This window comes from Puntigrus tetrazona, chromosome 8 (assembly GCF_018831695.1).
Source record: "Puntigrus tetrazona isolate hp1 chromosome 8, ASM1883169v1, whole genome shotgun sequence".
Lineage (NCBI taxonomy): Eukaryota > Metazoa > Chordata > Actinopteri > Cypriniformes > Cyprinidae > Puntigrus > Puntigrus tetrazona.
The window spans coordinates 9,629,235-9,649,618 of record NC_056706.1 but is presented as its reverse complement, the minus strand read 5'-3'; the positions used below and the strand labels follow the sequence as shown (position 1 = coordinate 9,649,618).

General features: G+C 40.4%; 1 protein-coding gene across 1 annotated transcript; it reads right to left on the bottom strand.

Annotated features, from left to right (window-relative positions):
• Positions 1-2,608: 2,608 nt before the first annotated feature.
• On the bottom strand, positions 2,609-16,310 carry si:ch73-281k2.5 (neurogenic locus notch homolog protein 2). The gene is given in 8 exon segments (XM_043246283.1): positions 2,609-4,888; positions 6,088-6,254; positions 6,370-6,525; positions 6,796-7,008; positions 7,011-7,028; positions 11,243-11,365; positions 12,307-12,565; positions 16,171-16,310. Coding segments are annotated over 7 exon segments (903 nt in total). The 5' UTR covers positions 16,174-16,310; the 3' UTR covers positions 2,609-4,888; positions 6,088-6,123.
• Between the last annotated feature and the right edge of the window lie 4,074 nt (positions 16,311-20,384).

The following is a 20,384-nucleotide window of genomic DNA, read 5'->3' as shown; positions in this document are numbered from 1 at the left end:
GTGCGAATCGAGGGAGCGTGAGAGAGGAGAAACAGGAGGAGAGACAGGACAGCAGGAGAGCTGATGGAGAAAGGTGAAATCACAGTGTCAATTTGAACAGCGATCGGAAGAAAGAGGAAGCCTGATTCATGGCATATTGTGATAAATACTGCAACCAGAATATGGCTACAAAACAAGCCACTGAGTGTGAGAACTGCACTGTGTTGCCGCTGTATGATTTATGCTAGTTAAAGTGTCACAATAATAAATGAGAATGACATGACAAACAGTCCTCATGCAAGTAAAGAAAGATTAGATGTAATCTATCAAGCTTAATCAATTCAGTAAAATAATACTGGGTCACGCAAAACTTTTCCTGCAAACAGTAATGCAATCTTAAATTAATTTTAAAAGAAATCCTATAAAACAGCATTTTCAGAAGAAACACTGACCACTGTCATGCTGACCGAAGTTGCAAGGTACTTGGACTTTCCATTAAACAAAATCAGAGATTTTAGTCAATGATATCACAAAGAAAAAGCAATAGCAACAAACATGCAAAGTTTAAAAACAATAAATGAAGAAAATAGAATAAAATGTGTTTTATTTTACAGCATTCACTAAACTTTGTTCATTATATTTAAAAGCATCTTTTGCTGAGATAAACGTTAACTAAGGTTACTAAACGCTGTATAAATATTGTCCATTGTTAGTTCATGTTATCTAATGTGGCTAAACATTACCAAAGTAAACCTTTATTAAACTTGCCAAAAAAAACAACAACAAAAAAACACTCAAACTTTCAGTGGTACTATGTTTGTGTTTGTACATGTCTAATATCCTTATGTATTAGAAGTACATATTACTTTAAAAATAACTAGCAGTAACTATGACATTTTGCCAGAAAGTGCTGTTAACAGTTCAAAATTTTACCATTATATATTTTTCCTTGTACCAAGTATTAAATGCATTCTTTTCACAAAATTGGACATATTCCTTATAACAATGAGATAATCCAGAATGACTGAATATATTTTCTTCTCTCTGTATTAGGTTCTTTCTTTCTTTCTTTTCTTTTTTTTTATCTCTTCCAGATGCCAGTTTTCTCCAAAACAATTCCAATACTTGTTCGCACACATCATTAACTTTCCCTGCAAACTGTTCAGAGACAATGCGTGCGCATAATCAGTTTATGGTGTGTTTAGTACGTGTGCAGTATCCCAACCCCTGATCACACCAAGTATTTTAATCCAATCGGCTTCGTTTTCACATGACTGTCATGCACCCCTGCCACCATGGCAACAGAAAGTAGGGAGACGGGAAGAAGGTGGAAATGAGAGCAAGAGATAGGAGTGGCAGAATGTTCCCTCGCCCTCCGTCGGCCTTATAACAAATGACTAGTTTTGCCCTTTCTGAACACCATTTTGTAAATGGGCACTTGTCTCTTATTCTGTATCACTAGAGCAAGAGTGAAGATGATCGACGGCGTGCAAACACTTCCCCTCTGACACAGCTTCCCACAATGCTAGATAAGGGTCTTCTGCGAAGGTGAACATGAGACAGAACATCAGATACACCTTTTTTTTCTCAGGTTCTCACATTTTAACTATTGCACAGCTAGGTTTATTGCTTTTTAATCAACCCATCTCTAACTTGAGCATGTCTGTCTCTAGGTGTAAATGATTTAGACTATTAAAACAGAGCTAAACAACGTGATCTTTTCTGTTTAACAAAGTGTGTGGGAGGACACAGATAGCACCCACAGCAGGGTCATGAACTAAAAATCACCTCCGTCATCTGGTGCCTGCGATACGTATCGAGAGTTTTTGCGAACAACACCGCTAAACATGCAGAAGTGCAAGCTCTGCGAACTCCAAGCTAAAAACGCATCCACAAATCTAACGCGCACGTTTGTTATCTATTCATTTGATTCTTCTAAGAAGAAGAAAGAAAGAAAAAAACAGCACAGTTCAAGGCCTGGCGGTGTTTATCAGCAGGTCAGCCTCAGCAAACTCCCACTTCCCCCTCTGCAAAGAGAAACCGAGGGGTGAAGAGTTGAGCCTGAGCACTGTGGTTCGTGATGCACGCTACCGTGGCAGCTTCTCTTTTCGGCTGTGCCCACTTCCTGCACACACGCAGACATAACGGGCTAGGAACGTCAGGGGTTTCGTTGTCTCTGCAAAAAAAATAAAAGGGAAAAAAAGCACCTTTTCTCGCATCTAGTCACAAAAATGAGGTCTGTGTATCGGTTTCCGTCTTGTTGAAAACAGCACAATAACGGAAAGTTAACAGGAGAGTTTGGAGACGTTTTGTAACTCAGGGTTATTGAACTGCAGTTGGGCGCACTCTGGTGGTTTTGTACGGGGTGGAAGAAACGGGAGAAATGTATTCAGAAACGCTTTGCACATGAAAAAATAAAAATAAATGATATAATAATAATATTCTTCATTCGCGTGTCGCAGAACGCCTTTCTGAATTTTTTTAAAAAAGTGAAACGCGCAAAGTCTCAGCTAGCGTTTTTAATGTTATAAAATACGACTAAAACAGCAAGGAAGCACGAAGCAGCTATTACACATCTAGCATAATGTAAAAAAAAAAAAAAAAAAAAAAAAAAAAAAGCACAGTAAAATGAAACAGCCGGGTCCTGAAACGCTTATTTGGGCGGGTCACCAACATCGCGTGATACTAAGTTAAAACTACTAAAATAAATCCTTTAAGTACCGCATTACTGGGAACTTTAAAATGACGTAAACAGCGAAAACTATTGCATTTTGCAGGCCATTTTTGTCAGAAGAATCTAGCAAACATGACCTAAGGATTACTGAGTGAGCGTACTACGTGACATTTAGGTAACCTTTAGTTAGGAATGTTCTCTTAGAAATTCCTAGCTTATCAGTTCATGCTTTCCAACTAAGTTAACTAGAAAGAACATTCATGTGAAATTACATAAAAGGCTGACCTGCTTTTAGGCGATGAAAAGCCAAAAAGCCAGCTTGGTTACACCTCTTTAGCTATGACTAGTGAGAACAGTCCAAAGGGAAAAAAACAAAACAAAACACTTACGTATATTAGTGGAAACTGCAAAAACAGAATGGAAACCAAAATAATAATGATGATAATAATAATAATAATAATAATTTGTACTGTATGCTTGGTGAAAAAAGAATAACAAATATATAAATAGTTAATGCAGTATGTGATTGAAATAAACAAACTGCAATACCACAGTACAACCACTAGATGGCTAGAAAGTCCTATATTTGAACAATCCTTTACGCTTTAATTAAAATCCATTTTAATTACTTTCATTTTTTTTAAACACTCTGAAACACTTTGGTAGTTTGATATACCATATATGATTACACTGTATATACATTATACCTTCAAAATATTTGAACAGAAGACAATGTAGGTTTGATTAGTCTTAGTCCTTAGATCGTGGCAACCATATTGAATGAAGGGAATGTTTCTGAATGTTTGTGGTGATCCCTTTCTTTTGAGCCATTCACTATCCCAGACTGTCCTTGTGAAGGGAAAGCCTCCTGAGTGGTTAGGGTATACTAGAGACGATCACTTCTGAATATTGTTTTCTTCACTGTTGTGTCAAAGATGCTTAAGAAATAAATATATTTTTGCCTTCGACACACACCAATAGAATGTTTCAAAGTTTTAATGAATGTTTAAAATGTTTTAAAGCATAAGATGGTAAATTTAATTTACCATAGGTCTCCTGTACACACTTTTAGGCTATTTATTGTCAGCGTAATTAAAGAAGTTACTGCACTTTCCACTTCATCTGAGTATGTTAGATCATGTCTCCATGCTGTCTTGTAACAAGACATCTAGCAAAATTGTTGGTCCCACTTTATATCAGGTGGCCTTGACTACTATCTACTTAAATGAACAATTTGGTACAATGCAACTAATCGTGTGCATACATGTTTTTACATGGTACTTATATTTACTGTACTAACTACACCTAATATAAAGTGGGATCAAATTGTTTAATAACCAAAACCTGTTAACAGCAAGTCTTTTCTGTGAACAATAATTAAAAGAACCATCAAAATCAACACAAAAATGGGCTGCTGAGCTCAAAACTAAGGTTCTGCCATCACAGTTCCCTGACCTGAACCCTAGAAATCTGAAGAGGTGAGAATATTAACATGAAGCTAGGAATCTGAAGGGTCTGGAGAGATACTAGATAGAAAAATAGTCTCTTATATATTTTGGTGTTAGCCAAACTCTTTAGGTATTATAAAGAGAAAACTCAGCTGTTAAACTGGCAAGAAAGGTTGCAAAAAGTATTGTATAAAAGGATACCATTCATTGTGGCCAATATGTTAAAGGAAAAACATTTATTTTATAATGAGATCTCCCTTCCTTTCCATTTTACATTTTAGTTTAGGTTTTACTTTTTTTTTTTTTAAATAAAAGATCAAAGTAATTAACAGTGCAGATTATTTTCCACAGGCTTCTTTGTTCATATATACAAAGGGTGCCAATAATTTTAATGCATAAGGACTGGAGACACAATATTAATCTGAAGTTAAACCTGCCCCCTGGTAGGTTTAATTTAAGCCCCAATTTAGTCCTGAAGTAGCTCTAGTCTTCCTCTAGGAAATCAGTCTATTAAAATCAAAACCCAGACAAGAAGCAGTAATGATAATAAAAATGGAGCAGAGTTTATTAAACTAAATAAAGTATTATGATATAATATAAGTACTAATCAATGAATAAATCAATGAAATTATTATATATGATTGGTACATTGATTGGATAAATTAATTGATTTAAATAAAAATACAAATGTTTTGTTACTCTTCTGATGCATTTGAGGATCCTCAGACCTGTAAAGTATTTCTTGGAGGAGTGGCTGCAGCATTATCTTTACACCAAAACCGTCAAACTGTGAATATAAGATTATGGATATATTATGGATATAAACTGTAAAAAACATTAATATACTTATTTTTTGTATACAATATTATTTATTGTACATTGTTCTCAAATTGAATGAGTGGAGGCTTACACATTTAGTACACAACTAACTTAAAAGTAGATTTTAAGGACAAGTGAGAATTTAAATGTGGAAACTATTTTTGAGCATACTAAATGCTATTATAAACTCAGACAAATGAGGACATCATGCATAGGCAGAGGCTGAACCAACTCTGTGATATAAATATATTAAACATTATGAAGCCGTTTTTTTAGGCAAGAACCAGACATAGGTATCATGAAAACTAGAAATGATATAATTATGTAACGTTTCCTTTCCCTGGTTGTCCAAACAGCGCATAATTACATATAAAACATAACAATAACACACACACACACACACACACACACACAAAACTATCGTTACAATCACTGAAGCTCTATACACTGTTAAATTAATCTCTTACTTACAATGTATCTTTGTTTTGAAATTAGTCAGAGAACGCATGTTCAAACAATGTTTAAACGCTCAACAAAACTAATGTGTTTCAACGAAGACTCATCTGAACGCCTCTGATTGGCCATTGCATTTCAAAGCTCAACAGACTTGTGTGTGATTGGCTAAAATATGCAAAACTGTAAAAACACCTAATATAAAATATGATGCAACGTCAGCAGATCTTAATTTAATGCTATAATAGACACCACTATGAATCTATTCATTTTCACTTTGTTGGCAAAAGATGTAATAGATTTAATTTGTTTTTACAGGGGCATTTTTGCCCAATTAAGTGGCATTTTTGGGCACAGCCTTACATATGCTCCGTCTATAACATCATGTCCTAAATTGTCATGGTGTTCCTCAGTTTACCGGTGTGTATACACAAGCACTTCCAAATTCAAATGCACGAACTATTTTTAGACACACACACACACACAAAATACAAACAATTCACATGCACAAAAAATTATATTTATAAAAGGCTATTCTAGTTTGCAAAATAAAATTCCATTCATAAAAAAGATATGTTTCACAAAAGCAAAACAATTCACACATGTATAGCTGCACTATTTGTAGAGAATAGTTAAAAAGTCAGAATATATTACTAAATCTGAATTTGCAAATTATTGTATGTGAATTGTTCTGAGCATGTGAATGAGACGTACCTGGCATACAGGAGCACGTGAAATCACCTATAAGGTTCAAGAGTCAGGAGTCAGAATCCCATTTATTGATGTCTGACAGTGTGGACCGGTATAACCCGGAGCGCAGTTACAGATGAATGAGCCCTCCGTGTTCTTACACGAGCCGCCATGCTCACATGGGTTTGGCCCTGATGTATGAAAAAGTTTCAGGCAAGATATGAAATGTCGAAAACACTGTAATGTGTATACAGAAATACAGAGCCATAAACACAGAAAGACAAACATCCTGCCAACTTTTCTCACCGATGACACACTCGTCTATATCCTCGGCACATGTTCTGCCCTTGTACCCTGAGGGGCAGTTACAGTTGAACTTGCCATTGACAGGGTTCGTGTCACATTGAGCTCCCATCTTACACGGGTTACTGGTGCAGGCATCATCAATGTGACACAGCAAACCTTCAGCATAAAAACAATCGTTATGGTTACTACAACTGTTCTGTTTTTTGTGTATTACCGTCACAAACAATCAAATTATAATGACAGACAATGATAAACCTGCACAGATTCATGATTCATATTTCAAACTAAGAATTACTGCATTAATTCACTGTAAAACGCTGCTGCGTAAACTACTGAGATTTTGTGCAAAAGTAATTTGTGTTTATGACTGAAGAGATCAAGTGTCCAAGAGTCGTTTTTTTAAGCCATTTGGTTGTTTTTACTGACCAGTCTTGCCGGGAGGACAGCTGCAAACGAAAGAAGCCAGGCGGTCGATGCAAGTGGAGCCGGCGGTGCAGGGCTCAGCTGCGCAGTCATCAATGTTTTCAGAGCAGTCAGGGCCGCTCCAGCCATTCACACATACACAGTTGTAGCCGTTGCGTGTGTTACTGCACGTGCCTCCATTCAGACAGGCATTAGGCTGCAGCCTGCATTCATCCAGTCATCCGTACAAAACTGACCTGGAAACGGTTTATGATTTAAATAGGATATTTTGAAGAAGGTTTGAAAAGAGGTTTTCACTAACATTAAGAAGCCTGAATAATTTTAGGGAATTGTTCAGATTACTTCGTTTCATTGAGCTGATAATGTTAAAAGCAGTTCACCAATTTCTGATTGTGTAAAATTTAGCTTTGAATCAGTGAATAATTGTTAAAAATCCCCTTTCTCAAATCATTCTGAGATTCCTGGCAGAATGACATAGTTGTGCATGGGCCGCTTTCCTTAGACTCGTCCTGAGTGAGCTGCCATCAGTCTGCCATTTTGTTGTCCCTGGGGTATGTTATAGACTTTTCATTAAGACCCCAAAGAATACTATTAACTTGTGGAAAACTGACATCTTGTCACCAAGCCAGCAGAGGGAGCTCTTACCCCTGGGTGATCTGCGATCACTTCCTCTGCTGCTACTTCCTGTTCCAGGACTATAAAAACTGTAGCAAGCCACTCACCTGCAGGTTGCATTGTTTCGCCTGTTCTATTGTTGGTTCTCGAGTTTTCCTTAGTCTTTGTTTTCCTGGTTTTGACCCTGTCTGTTTACTGTTTCTCTGATCGTTTGCCGCCTGACCTGACCTCCGCCTGTCTCTGGATTTTGTTATTGCCTCGCCTCCTATATATCTGTTAGCCCTGTTCGACGCCTGCCTGTTATGACCATGCCTTCGTTTAATAAAAGCCTGCACATGGATCCGCACGCCTCAGACCGCCCTTCGTGACAGAATGCAACCTCACACCAGGATCCAGCGGCTTTTCACCCAACCATGGCCAGGTATGCACCTTGCAATGTCTTTGCTAACCCTCAAGCAGGGCACCCGATCACTTGAGGATTATACTCAGGAATTTCTGGACCTGGCTTACTTCTCTGATTTACCGGACTGTTTGCTAATTGAATTTTTTCACGAGGGAATAAATCAGCCACTCAAAACACAACTTGTTCAAGAGGGTCCACGTGAATCACTTGCACACTTTATTGAGTTTGGTTTAGTGACTGTGGGGTCAGCTCTCACGTTGGGTATTATGGAGGAAGAAGACACTGCATTTATTCCCAAGATGGCCGCCTTCCCCGAGCCGCTGCCCAAGATGGCCGCCTTCCCCGAGCCGCTGCCCAAGATGGCCGCCTTCCCCGAGCCGCTGCCCAAGATGGCCGCCTTCCCCGAGCCGCTGCCCAAGATGGCCGCCTTCCCCGAGCCGCTGCCCAAGATGGTCGCCGCCTGCCCAGAGCCGCTTCCCAAGATGGTCGCCGCCTGCCCAGAGCCGCTTCCCAAGATGGTCGCCGCCTGCCCAGAGCCGCTTCCCAAGATGGTCGCCGCCTGCCCAGAGCCGCTTCCCAAGATGGTCGCCGCCTGCCCAGAGCCGCTTCCCAAGATGGTCGCCGCCTGCCCAGAGCCGCTTCCCAAGATGGTCGCCGCCTGCCCAGAGCCGCTTCCCAAGATGGTCGCCGCCTGCCCAGAGCCGCTTCCCAAGATGGTCGCCGCCTGCCCAGAGCCGCTTCCCAAGATGGTCGCCGCCTGCCCAGAGCCGCTTCCCAAGATGGTCGCCGCCTGCCCAGAGCCGCTTCCCAAGATGGTCGCCGCCTGCCCAGAGCCGCTTCCCAAGATGGATGCCGCCTGCCCAGAGCCGCTTCCCAAGATGGCTGCCGCCTGCCCAGAGCCGCTTCCCAAGATGGCTGCCGCCTGCCCAGAGCCGCTTCCCAAGATGGCTGCCGCCTGCCCAGAGCCGCTTCCCAAGATGGCTGCCGCCTGCCCAGAGCCGCTTCCCAAGATGGCTGCCGCCTGCCCAGAGCCGCTTCCCAAGATGGCTGCCGCCTGCCCAGAGCCGCTTCCCAAGATGGCTGCCGCCTGCCCAGAGCCGCTTCCCAAGATGGCTGCCGCCTGCCCAGAGCCGCTTCCCAAGATGGCTGCCGCCTGCCCAGAGCCGCTTCCCAAGATGGCTGCCGCCTGCCCAGTGCCGCTTCCCAAGATGGCTGCCGCCTGCCCAGTGCCCGCGCCTCGTGCAGAGCCTCCAGTGCCCGCGCCTCGTGCAGAGCCTCCAGTGCCCGCGCCTCGTGCAGAGCCCCCAGTGCCCGCGCCTCGTGCAGAGCCTCCAGTGCCCGCGCCTCGTGCAGAGCCTCCAGTGCCCGCGCCTCGTGCAGAGCCTCCAGTGCCAGCGCCTGCGTGCAGAGCCTCCAGTGCCCGCGCCTGCGTGCAGAGCCTCCAGTGCCCGCGCCTGCGTGCAGAGCCTCCAGTGCCCGCGCCTCGTGCGCCCGTCCCACTGCCCGCGCCTCGTGCGCGCCGGCCCCACTGCCCGCGCCTCGTGCGCCCGTCCACTGCCCGCGCCTCGTGCGCCCGTCCCACTGCCCGCGCCTGCGTGCGCCTCGTCCACTGCCCGCGCCTGCGCGCCCGTCCACTGCCCGCGCTCGTGCGCCCGTCCACTGCCGGCGCCTCGTCGCCGTCCACTGCCCGCGCCTCGTGCCTCCGTCCCACTGCCCGCGCCTCGTGCCGTCCACTGCCCGCGCCTCGTGCGCCCGTCCACTGCCCGCGCCTCGTGCGCCCGTCCCACTGCCCGCGCCTGCGTGCGCCCGTCCACTGCCCGCGCCTGCGTGCGCCCGTCCCACTGCCCGCGCCTCGTGCGCCGTCCCACTGCCCGCGCCTGCGTGCGCCCCCGTCCACTGCCCGCGCTGCGTGCGCCTCGCCCACTGCCTGCCCGCGCCTCGTGCGCCCGTCCACTGCCCGCGCCTCGCCTGCCGCCCACTGCCCGCGCCTCGTCGCCCCGTCCACTGCCCGCGCCTCGTCGCCCCGTCCACTGCCCGCGCCGTGTGCGCCCGTCCACTGCCCGCGCCTCGTGCGCCCCGTCCACTGCCCGCGCCTCGTGCGCCCGTCCACTGCCCGCGCCTCGTGCGCCGCCTCAAGTTATCCCACCCTCCCACCCTTGCCACACGTCGACGATGGATCCCAGCAGCCCCTGCACTCATCCTCTGTCCTCCACCTGGAGCTCGCCACGGGTCTGCCAGTCTCCATCGCGCCGTGGTGAAGGATCCTCACTTCATCGTCCCGCCTCCGAGCCCCGGACTCCACCTCGGCTTGTAGACCCGTCGGCTTCCCTTAGGCTCCTAGCTCCCTCCGCTCCACCGTGCTCCGTCAATCCACCAGCTCCACCAGGCTCCATCGTCTCTCCGGCTACGCCTTGGTCGGTCGTCGACCATCCGTCGCCTCAGGATTCCACTCCTCCAGCTTCGCCTCATCCCTCCATCCCTCCGGCTCTGTCAGGCTCCTCCCTTCCCCCGGCTCCACCTCAGTCCTCTGTCGCTCTGGCTCCGCAGCGTCCTTCTCGTCCCCCGTCTCCGCATCAGTTGCCGAAGCCTGTGGCGTCGCCTAGGACCTCCAGCGCCTCAACGTCACCTTGGCTCTTCGGCTCTCCACCTCCGCTTCAGTCTCCTCCGCCACCTGCTCCGCCGCCATCGGTCAGCGCCATGGAGTCGATGGCTGTTCCTCTTCCATGGCTCCTCCCTCCGTCGGCTCCACTGTTGACCACCATAGCTGGGCTCTGGATCACCTCCCGCTCCGGACTCCTGTCTTCTCCCTGGCTCCTCCCTCCGTCTCTACCTCCCTGGACTCCGTTTGCTGACCCCCTCCCGGAACCCCCTCCCAAGCTCACAGTGTTTTTTGTTTGTTTTATGGAGCGCCAGGAGTCGCTCCTAGGAGGGGGGCTATGTCACCAAGCCAGCAGAGGGAGCTCTTACCCCTGGGTGATCTGCGATCACTTCCTCTGCTGCTACTTCCTGTTCCAGGACTATAAAAACTGTAGCAAGCCACTCACCTGCAGGTTGCATTGTTTCGCCTGTTCTATTGTTGGTTCTCGAGTTTTCCTTAGTCTTTGTTTTCCTGGTTTTGACCCTGTCTGTTTACTGTTTCTCTGATCGTTTGCCGCCTGACCTGACCTCCGCCTGTCTCTGGATTTTGTTATTGCCTCGCCTCCTATATATCTGTTAGCCCTGTTCGACGCCTGCCTGTTATGACCATGCCTTCGTTTAATAAAAGCCTGCACATGGATCCGCACGCCTCAGACCGTTCCTTCGTGACACATCTATTGACCTTTGATTATTGTTTCCAATAATTGATTATTTCCACTAATGAAACTGGAAAGGAAGGAGCAAATAAACATAAAAACACACAAACGCACACATTATATAAAGCCGTTTTCATACCAGTCCATACAGGTGGACACTGGCAGCTGTAAGTGTTCACTCCATTTATGCACATGGCTCCATTCTGACAGCGGTGATTATGACAATTATCAATATTCACCTCACTTTTTGCTCCTCCAAGACCTGTTTGCAAGAAAAATTATGCTTACTCTTATACTGCATTTACCTGATAAAAAAATGAAGTAAAAACTTGAATTTTCAGCAGCCAGTGTTATACTTTTTTAAAGCAGGCCTAAGTGCACATTATGGTAAGCAGAAAATGGCAATCTTAATATGCTAACAGTAGCTATTAGCTGATTAATTCAGTTGTTTTCAACTTAGTAATAACATAGTTATGGTTTACACTTAATTAACATGTCTAATTAAGTGTATCATGAATAATTTACTATTGTGCAGTTAAATAAACATGGCTATGATTTGAAAAATAGGCTTTAATTTCAGTTAAGCAGGCAAAAATATAATTTTGATATTGAATACTTTAAGTATAACCTTATTGCATTAGATGTCAAGAATAACCGCTATGTTTAACTTTTTATGTAATTAAAATCATGATAAACATCATCAGAAATGGATTTGATATTGCAATGTCAGGAAGAACATTTGTGGTAAACCTGTCACTGAGGTGAGCAAGAAAATCCTATAAAAGACTGGCCTGCAGATTTTTTTAAACCCTACATGTAACAAATACCTCTGAAGAAAGCTCTCACTGGTAAAAACAGACTGCGATCAACAAAGTCAAAGGTTCTTTTTATCAGTATGTGGTAATCCACATTAACTTTTCAGCATCATAAACAATGTTCAGTGACTAACATTTTTATATTTTTTAAATGAAAGTTTAGACGGTTTGTTGCATTTACTTTTGTAAAATAAAAAGCTGATTGGCTAAGAAGATGCAGCGGATGTAGGCACTTGTTCTAAAGATACAAATTCAAAATCTAAAGTGTCATATTCAATTTTAATATGTGACAAATTTGGTCTTTGTGTATCTTTGTAGTTCACGCAGTGAGATTTCACTTATAGGTATTATTAAAACGGATTTTCATTTCCTCTCCTAGGGAACTAACCTGGCAGGCAGTGGCATATATAAGTTGTGTCTGTTATTTGCCGGCAGGTTCCACCATTGAGGCAGGGGGATGGAAAGCAGGGCACATAATTCGTCTCGCAGCGCTGGCCTGTGAAACCCATAGGGCACACACATCTGGGGCTCCCAGGTACACTGTCCACATTCACAATGCATTCTCCTCCATTCAGACAATATCCCACAGATACACAGATACAAGGTCCTTGTACTGACAGTACTCGCCTGAGAAGCCAGGAGCACACCTGAAACACATAAAAACAAGGTTAGATGGAGTCCTTGAGAGGCCCACCAGACAGAAAAAACCTTTGAGCTACCATTGGTCCGAAGCGGTTACGCCATCCGTGGGTGTGTTCTAAATCTCCACCTTTTCTTACCAGTTCGTTTATCATCCAGCCGAGGTCAGGTATGGGAGAAATATCTCCAAGTCAGTATATAGCTGAGCAGATATATGAGCACCTCTACAATCTCTTGTGGAGAAGCTTCAGCAAAAGCAATTAATTCCAACTCATTCAGTATTACACGGAGCCTTCTATTTTAGCCCAATTTATCAATTGTGAATGGTTGGTCAATTGTGTGTTGGTAAGCATTTTGTATTGATTGTTTTCATAAAATGGGACCAATGTTGCAACAATGCAGAGTCTTCTAAGATTTGGCTCTTTTCTCTGTCGCTACAAAGAATTGGCTTTTAGCCCCTGGTCGTTCGTGAACAACTCATCACCAATCTGAGTCAGAGATGTGTTTTAAACTTGGGCTATGGAGCAGGTATTCAGGAACCAAAGAGTGCAGTTCAAATCAGACCCAAAGTTTATTCAAAGGGCAGGGCATATTTATAGTTGATAGCAGAAGAAAAATCTTTCCACATTACAGATTAGTTGAGCAAAAATCATCGTCTATCTAATGATGCAATCTAAGCTAAGAGTATCTAGCCCAAAGGCCGCTGCAAACAAAAGAATGATTACAGAGCACAGAATGTTCATTTTGAACCTTACAGGTAGCAAGTTAATAAATATTACACCACACTGCTGCAGTTGTTCTTTTAAAGCAAATTTAAATGGTATACAGTAAATCTTTGTTTTTAATAAACTTATGGGCTATATCTGAGAGTCTCATCATGTTTACATTAATCTACAGCCCTTCCCAGCAGCGTGTTAAGAACAGTATACCGTCGCTTAGCCTTTACCAACATCTTTTTGCCCTCAAACAAAGAATGAAAAAAACACTGTTTGAAATCCATTGGGGCCTCAAGGCCGACGGTATTACAGCCCTGCATTTAAGACTTTTTACTGCGGTCAGGCCGGCCGCCAAGTTGAAACGCATGGTCAATGCAGCTGCCACGTTATTTCGACGGTTGAGCATAAACTTTGCATTACAGTAAAACCAGTACAGATTAGCAAAATCTGCTCTGAACCGATCACCGCCAGATGCATGCCTTTTAGAAATATGTCAGTTACGTCCGCCTTGTTCTAATGTAATGCTGATGTCTGCAAAAAAAAACAAAACACTTGTGACGGCAAGAGTTGTGTCAGGTTGAGCAGTCGAGCGCTGTTGCTCTCCTTCGACTGTGCTGAACAAAAGCTTGATGGGAAACGACTGACTGACAACACAGCTTCATGCTCACTGGTTCAGACAACCGTGTTGCTGCGTTCTTATCTAAAATGTTTTATTTTTTAATCTGATTTCATGTCTTTACGTATTTTAATTATGCATGCGTGTTTTCAAACACTATGACAGTGCAATCTCTGTGTGTCACATGTAATTGTTGTAATAAAAAAAGTAGAAATACAAGATAAATACGCATTTCATATGGAATCAAATAGCAAGATCTACGAGTGTGTTGTTTATCATAGTTGTGTTTTTATAAAACAAACAACAGAACTGAAATTATATCACGGTTATCAGCAGCACAGCACATGAGTGAAAAGTTGCGCATGCCGCTGCTTTCCAATGTTCAAGTTTGGTGAACTCTGACCTGTGAAAGCCAGTTTGTTCACGGTGTGACCTTTCTCTCTTCCTGCCAATATTTTTGTCTAGCTTTTGTCTAAATGGAGGAGGCACAAATTTTACGTTTATTTATCTTTAGTTTTATCTTTTTTTTTTTTACACAAAATTCAAGTATTCACATGTTGTGTACGAAGGGAAACGTGCCTCCTTGCGATGGTTCCTGGCATTAAATCCTGCCTCCCATTTATATTCACAGCTGCATATAATTGAATACCCAAACCGTACCTTCAAAAATTTTAATTTTAGCCGCTCCATGACACGCTTTACTTCTGCATTCCTCAGTTCCTATGGAAGCCTATGGCAGTGTCGCAACTCTGTTTCAGATCGCTTTAGAAACAGAGTTGCAAAACTTAGGAACTGAGGAATGCAGAAGTAAAGCATGTCGTGGAGCAACCAATAGTTCAAAACTATTAATAATTCCAGTATTAAAGTCAATTCATTTTAGGGCTTTTAAAGCACACTCGTCAGAAAGCTGAGGAAAGTTTTTGTCATTTTAACACATTAGCTGAACCATGTGACCACACTGTGGCGAGATCAAAGCGTGTTGCAACTCTGATTCTCAGCGGCTCTGGTTTCTCAGAATGTGTGTTGGTTTCTATGGTAAAGCCGTTGCGTTATTATGCATATGCTGAAAATCACAGTTAAAAAAAATCATATAAATATTCATATACATTTTTATATTCAGAGATTTACAAAATTTCTTCATGCATTATCTTTACTAACAGTAATATCCTAATGATTTTTGGTATAAAGGAAACATTTTTACCCATACAATTACATATCACATATGGGATTTTTAGGATTTGAATGTCTAGGTTAAGATTTTTTTTTTACTTTATAATAGCTACGTTAGTAAGGCTCCATATTAAATAATACATTATAAAAATATATTTACTTACATCTTTTTAATTCATTTAAAAAAAATTGGGGACAGTGTATGTAAATTCAATATGATGTACTTTAAATTTTGCATTGTATTCAGTGCATTGTGTTTTAGGTTTATCAGAAAACACTGCATTGGATTTATTACACTAACAATTTAATTATATTTGTATTTCTACTGTGACAATCAATCCATCAAAACCAATCCATATTACTGCATTACTGTAAAACCATTGTTCATTTCCATATCTCTGTGAGGTCAAATTAGTGGATAAAATTTTTTTCTTTCTTTTTATTCAATTCGTGTTTTGTATTTGCATTGGTTTTCTAACTGAGTTAGTACTGGCTGCAGATAAAGTCTTAATTAAAAGTCTTAAAAGCATTCCTAGATATTCTGAACTCTATTGGGGTTAGACAACATGTGGCAGGACATACTCTACTCAAAATTAGACTTTGATTTTTAACTCGTTTTTTTTGCATAATAACTAAAACTGCCTAATTACTGTCCGTACATATGGATATAACAGCAGTTGCTTTTGAATTTGAAGGACTTGTGCGCATGTCAATGCTACAGATTAGATATGACAAGTTAGACATTTTGATCAAATATTAGTTTTTTGACTTTAAATTTATGTTGGAAATTGTGCTACTTTTGTATAAAAAAAAAAAAAGAAAAGAAATTTGTATTTTGGTATTATTATATTAAATTAGAACCCGTATCTGTGTTTTATCAACAATCAAGCAATGTTGTTACATATTATATTGAACATTTGTATTATATGCCGTATATCACAAAAACCATATATATATATATATATATATACACATATATATATATATATATATATATATATATATATATATATATATATATATATATATATATATAGGTAATGTCTATAGATATACTGATGGCAAATTACAAATGATTTCAAAAATGTGTTCTGAAATATAAAATACTTACCATATGATATTTTAAAGCAGCAAATAACTAGAAGGATGACTTTTCCTAAAGAGACACCATGTAATTGGCCCATGTTTAGTAAAATCCAAAGTCACCAGCTTAAATAGATCTTCTAGAAGTGAAAAATGTATTCATTATGGTGAAAAACACCATTGCATAATGGTGTATCTGCAAATCCCCTGAAAAAAAGAGATGGAGTCCCTCCCACCAGCAGTCATGTCATGCATGAAAAATAATTTTGCACCTGCTGCAAAATTTAGATGATTTCTAATAACTGTAGTGAAATATCAATGCATTGATGCTTTTTACGTTATTATACATTAAAACATTAGCTATATAATGTCCATAATGATTTTAATAACACTTTCAGTCAAACAGAAAACCCTGAAGGAATATACTTAATATTTATCCATGAAAGTGGAGGCAAACATAAAGAACACATCTTAGCATCGCTAAGTGTAAGAAGGCCATTATGCAAGCTAAATTTTATCTTAGAAAATGAACAGTAAGATATTTTAATACAACAGAAGTGCTAAACTGGACAGTCTTTTCACTGTGAAAACAGAAGGAGGTAAACGCTTAACATGAAAAACAAATAGCTCTCAGATACTTTCAATTGTAACAAGTGGCTCTGAAATAAGGTTGGAGACCCCTGCTCTAAAATGACTGGTTATCTTCATGTGCAGTTCAGCAAACCTTCCCTCAGCAATTCAGCAAAAAATTTGACCACTTCCGCTTTTTACTCGAGTCATGGATTTTTTTTAGGCCATTTTTATATTTACACAGATGTCTAGATGTCTTCTTCATATACATTTCTTATTGCAGCACACCAACTAAAGCTGGTAAATTTAGTTCTCAAAAGCATATAAATCCAAAAAGGAGGAATGTTAGTTATGATGAATTTAAAATAACTGATTCCCTTCAGACTACATAAGAACAATATGCTTTGATCACAAGTGTGGTCTTCAGAGCGGTATTTGGGGCAAAGCTCATCCCATCATTCATCCTTTTTTCAATCATTTGTGTTTGTTTGCAACTGCTTTTTATCTCTAAATGATAAGCACCACGATTAAATTGTGATTCTGAACAAACTACTGAACAGAAATGAGAAGCTTATTTTAAGTATTACATACATGTTTATAAATATCTCCGTAAAGAAAATTACGTGATTTTATACAACCCCATGTTGTAAGAGTGACTCATTAGACTAGTGTCCCAATCATACCATTAACCCTTGTGGTTATCCTCTCAATCCATATTTTCATGATGTAATGCCACTTTGACTATTAGTTTAGGTCTGCTGCGGAGCTCACCTCAGTTTGGTCTGGGCAGAAATGTGACCACAGAATGGACTGCACGGCATGCACTAGTTTCACTAGCGTGTAACTGATTAATTGAACTTTGATAACCTATGCATACAAATATAAATTGGAATGCAATACATAGATTTTTGAGCCAAGTGGATTTTTCAACTTCCAAAAGGTAAAAAAATATCAGAAAAATATTTTCTATATTTGATACAATCACACCAGTGTGATTAAACCATTAAGCTCATATCAGCTGCTAAATTCAAATCTGAGTTTGTTGAATTCATTTTCACAGTGTAAACAGCTTCAGTGTTTTTATTGGGAGTTTTGGAAAGTGCTTGAACTAGACTTAGGTGAAAATAATGTAATGCAACGGTAATGTTATGTTCTTTGCTCTCTTTCTGAGAAATTAAAGTGTTATAACTAGCCTAACTAATTTTATTCTACATTAACAGTTACTGTTAAATTGAATTTAAATATTAGGTCAGTCATATTAAAATTATGTTATGGCATGACACCCAGATCTGTTGCTACTTATGTAAACAGGTTTTTATGCATAGTTAATAGACTAGCCTACATTTTTAGGCGACTGCAGATCAACTAACATAGTCTATAAAGGTGAGAATCTAGATATCTAATGATGTAGTTAATGTGTTTGCATATGTTTTGAATAAAAAATAAAAAATAAATAAAACATAAGCACACACACTCGTGCCATCTCTAAAATAATGAATACATGATACCCCTGATCTCATCAATAGCAATTAAATTGCAATAATTCTGATAAAAAAAGAAAAACCCATAACCATTCAAATTTCAATACTCAAAGAATTCCCAGATACTGAAAGTTTCTTTAGGCTATCACTTGTAAAAGTCTTTTCCCCCTTTATTGCTTTATATTTGACTATATTCACTTTGAATTCTTAAAATTAATTAATCATATATTAATATAATAATAAAACATAATTAGTTTAAAAAGTAGCCTGCTTACATTATTTAATTAAAATGCTCAAAATACCACATAACACCATGTAGAAGTGGATTTTTACCAAATAGGTGCTCTTTAACTGTCGCCGGCATTCAATGTATTGGTACATTACTGCCACCTTATGCTCTGAAGTGTGGAACAGTCCTGTCTCCCTAATAACTTCAAAGAAAAATGTACAGTACATCTGGCTTGAAACGTTTTCTATTCTTTCTGATTTATTCATCAACTTTTTAATTAAAAACATTGGGACACTTTCAGTAAATGCATTTAATTTTTGTGCATGACTGAGAAGTGAGCATGTAATGTAGCAATGCACAAACATACTTCTGTATTAAACTGATCTAAATACTTGCATGACTTTTGTGTATATACTGTATACACAGCTTTGTACTGAGTATAGCACACTTCGTACTCATCTGCTGTTTTTTCCCAGTTCACACAGTGGAGTTTAAATGTGAGAATCGTCCTGTCTCACCTGCAGTAGGCTGTTCCTTTCTTGAAAGTGACACAGGCAGCGTTGTTCTCACAGGGTTTCACATGGTTCACACACTGCAGAGCTGTGAGGAAAAATGAACATGATCAGATCGGGACTAGCATCAAGGGCTGTGTAAAGAAACAGTGTAAACACAAACAATAATTACACGTCTTTGGTTGCAGTTTTAAAAGCAAGGAAAATTTTTGGCGGCAAAAGAAGTCAAATTTCATACATCTACGCACAGGTGAGGTGAAACACGAGAGTGTTCCAGAAACAAATCTATTCATTTGTGCGTTTTAAAATAACATTAAGCTGACACTCCATTCAAGGCCGTGGAGAACAGATGGATGGCAAATTATTCTTTTAAAAACTGTCAAATACTTACCATACAATATCTTAAAGCAGCAAATAACGAGAAGGATGACTTTCCTGGAAGAGACAAATGATAAGTGTCTCATCAAGTCACCAGAGGTTGTCACCAGATATTTGGTTTAGATATATCTTAAAATAACCTTCACAGAGTTAGAAAAAGAATTATACTCGATAGATAATGTCTTTTAAAATGTCTCGTTTGGCCGTTTAAATCTGTGCAGTGTCTTGTTTTTAAATATTTTTAAAAAGTAGCTAGTATTTAAAGTGTGTGAAAGGATGTAGATCATAATGACAATCTTCTACATCTGTCTGTGATTAATATCGAGAGGTTTGTTGAACAGGGTGGGTGGTGTGCAGAGAAAAGTACCTGTGTCATTTGAAGATAGCCGCCCTATAACGAAAACCAAAATGATAACAACCGAAACAATCATTAGCATCCTCATGCTACATCTCATTCTGTTCTCTTTAATCCCTTTGAGTCTGTTCACAATTTCTGATTAAAAAGGAGAAAAAAAATTACAGGCACACTCTGTATTTTTATGTAATTTACAGACTTCCTCCTCAAACCCCAACCAGGTGAATTTTGTTTTCTTTGCAGGTGTAAATGCCTTCAGAAATGTTCTTGAGTTTTTAAGATATATTGGAGTTAATCTGAACTATGAACTACATTGTGGTGACATCTGATACACTTATTATTTGATGTACATACATGTGATACATGCACATGTGATATTTTTAAACTGTTCATGTGCAATATTTACACTGTAAAAAAAAACTGTTCAAATGACTGGCAGCTACGGATGTCAAACAAAAACTCTAAAATTGAAGTGAAATATTGTAATTGAAACAAGAAAAATCTCTAAAATAACTCATAAAATGAATGTTTTTGCACTTTATTTCAATTAAGATTTTATTGTAATTTTACAGTTCTTGTTTGGCAACCGTTAAATTACGTAAAACCAGAAAAATTGGCAATGAAAACCCCAAAAATCCACAGGCCAGTGATACCATCTGTGTAGGTCAGATGCACAGTGACCTTCTAGTGTGACATACCAATCTAAATATTAAAAAA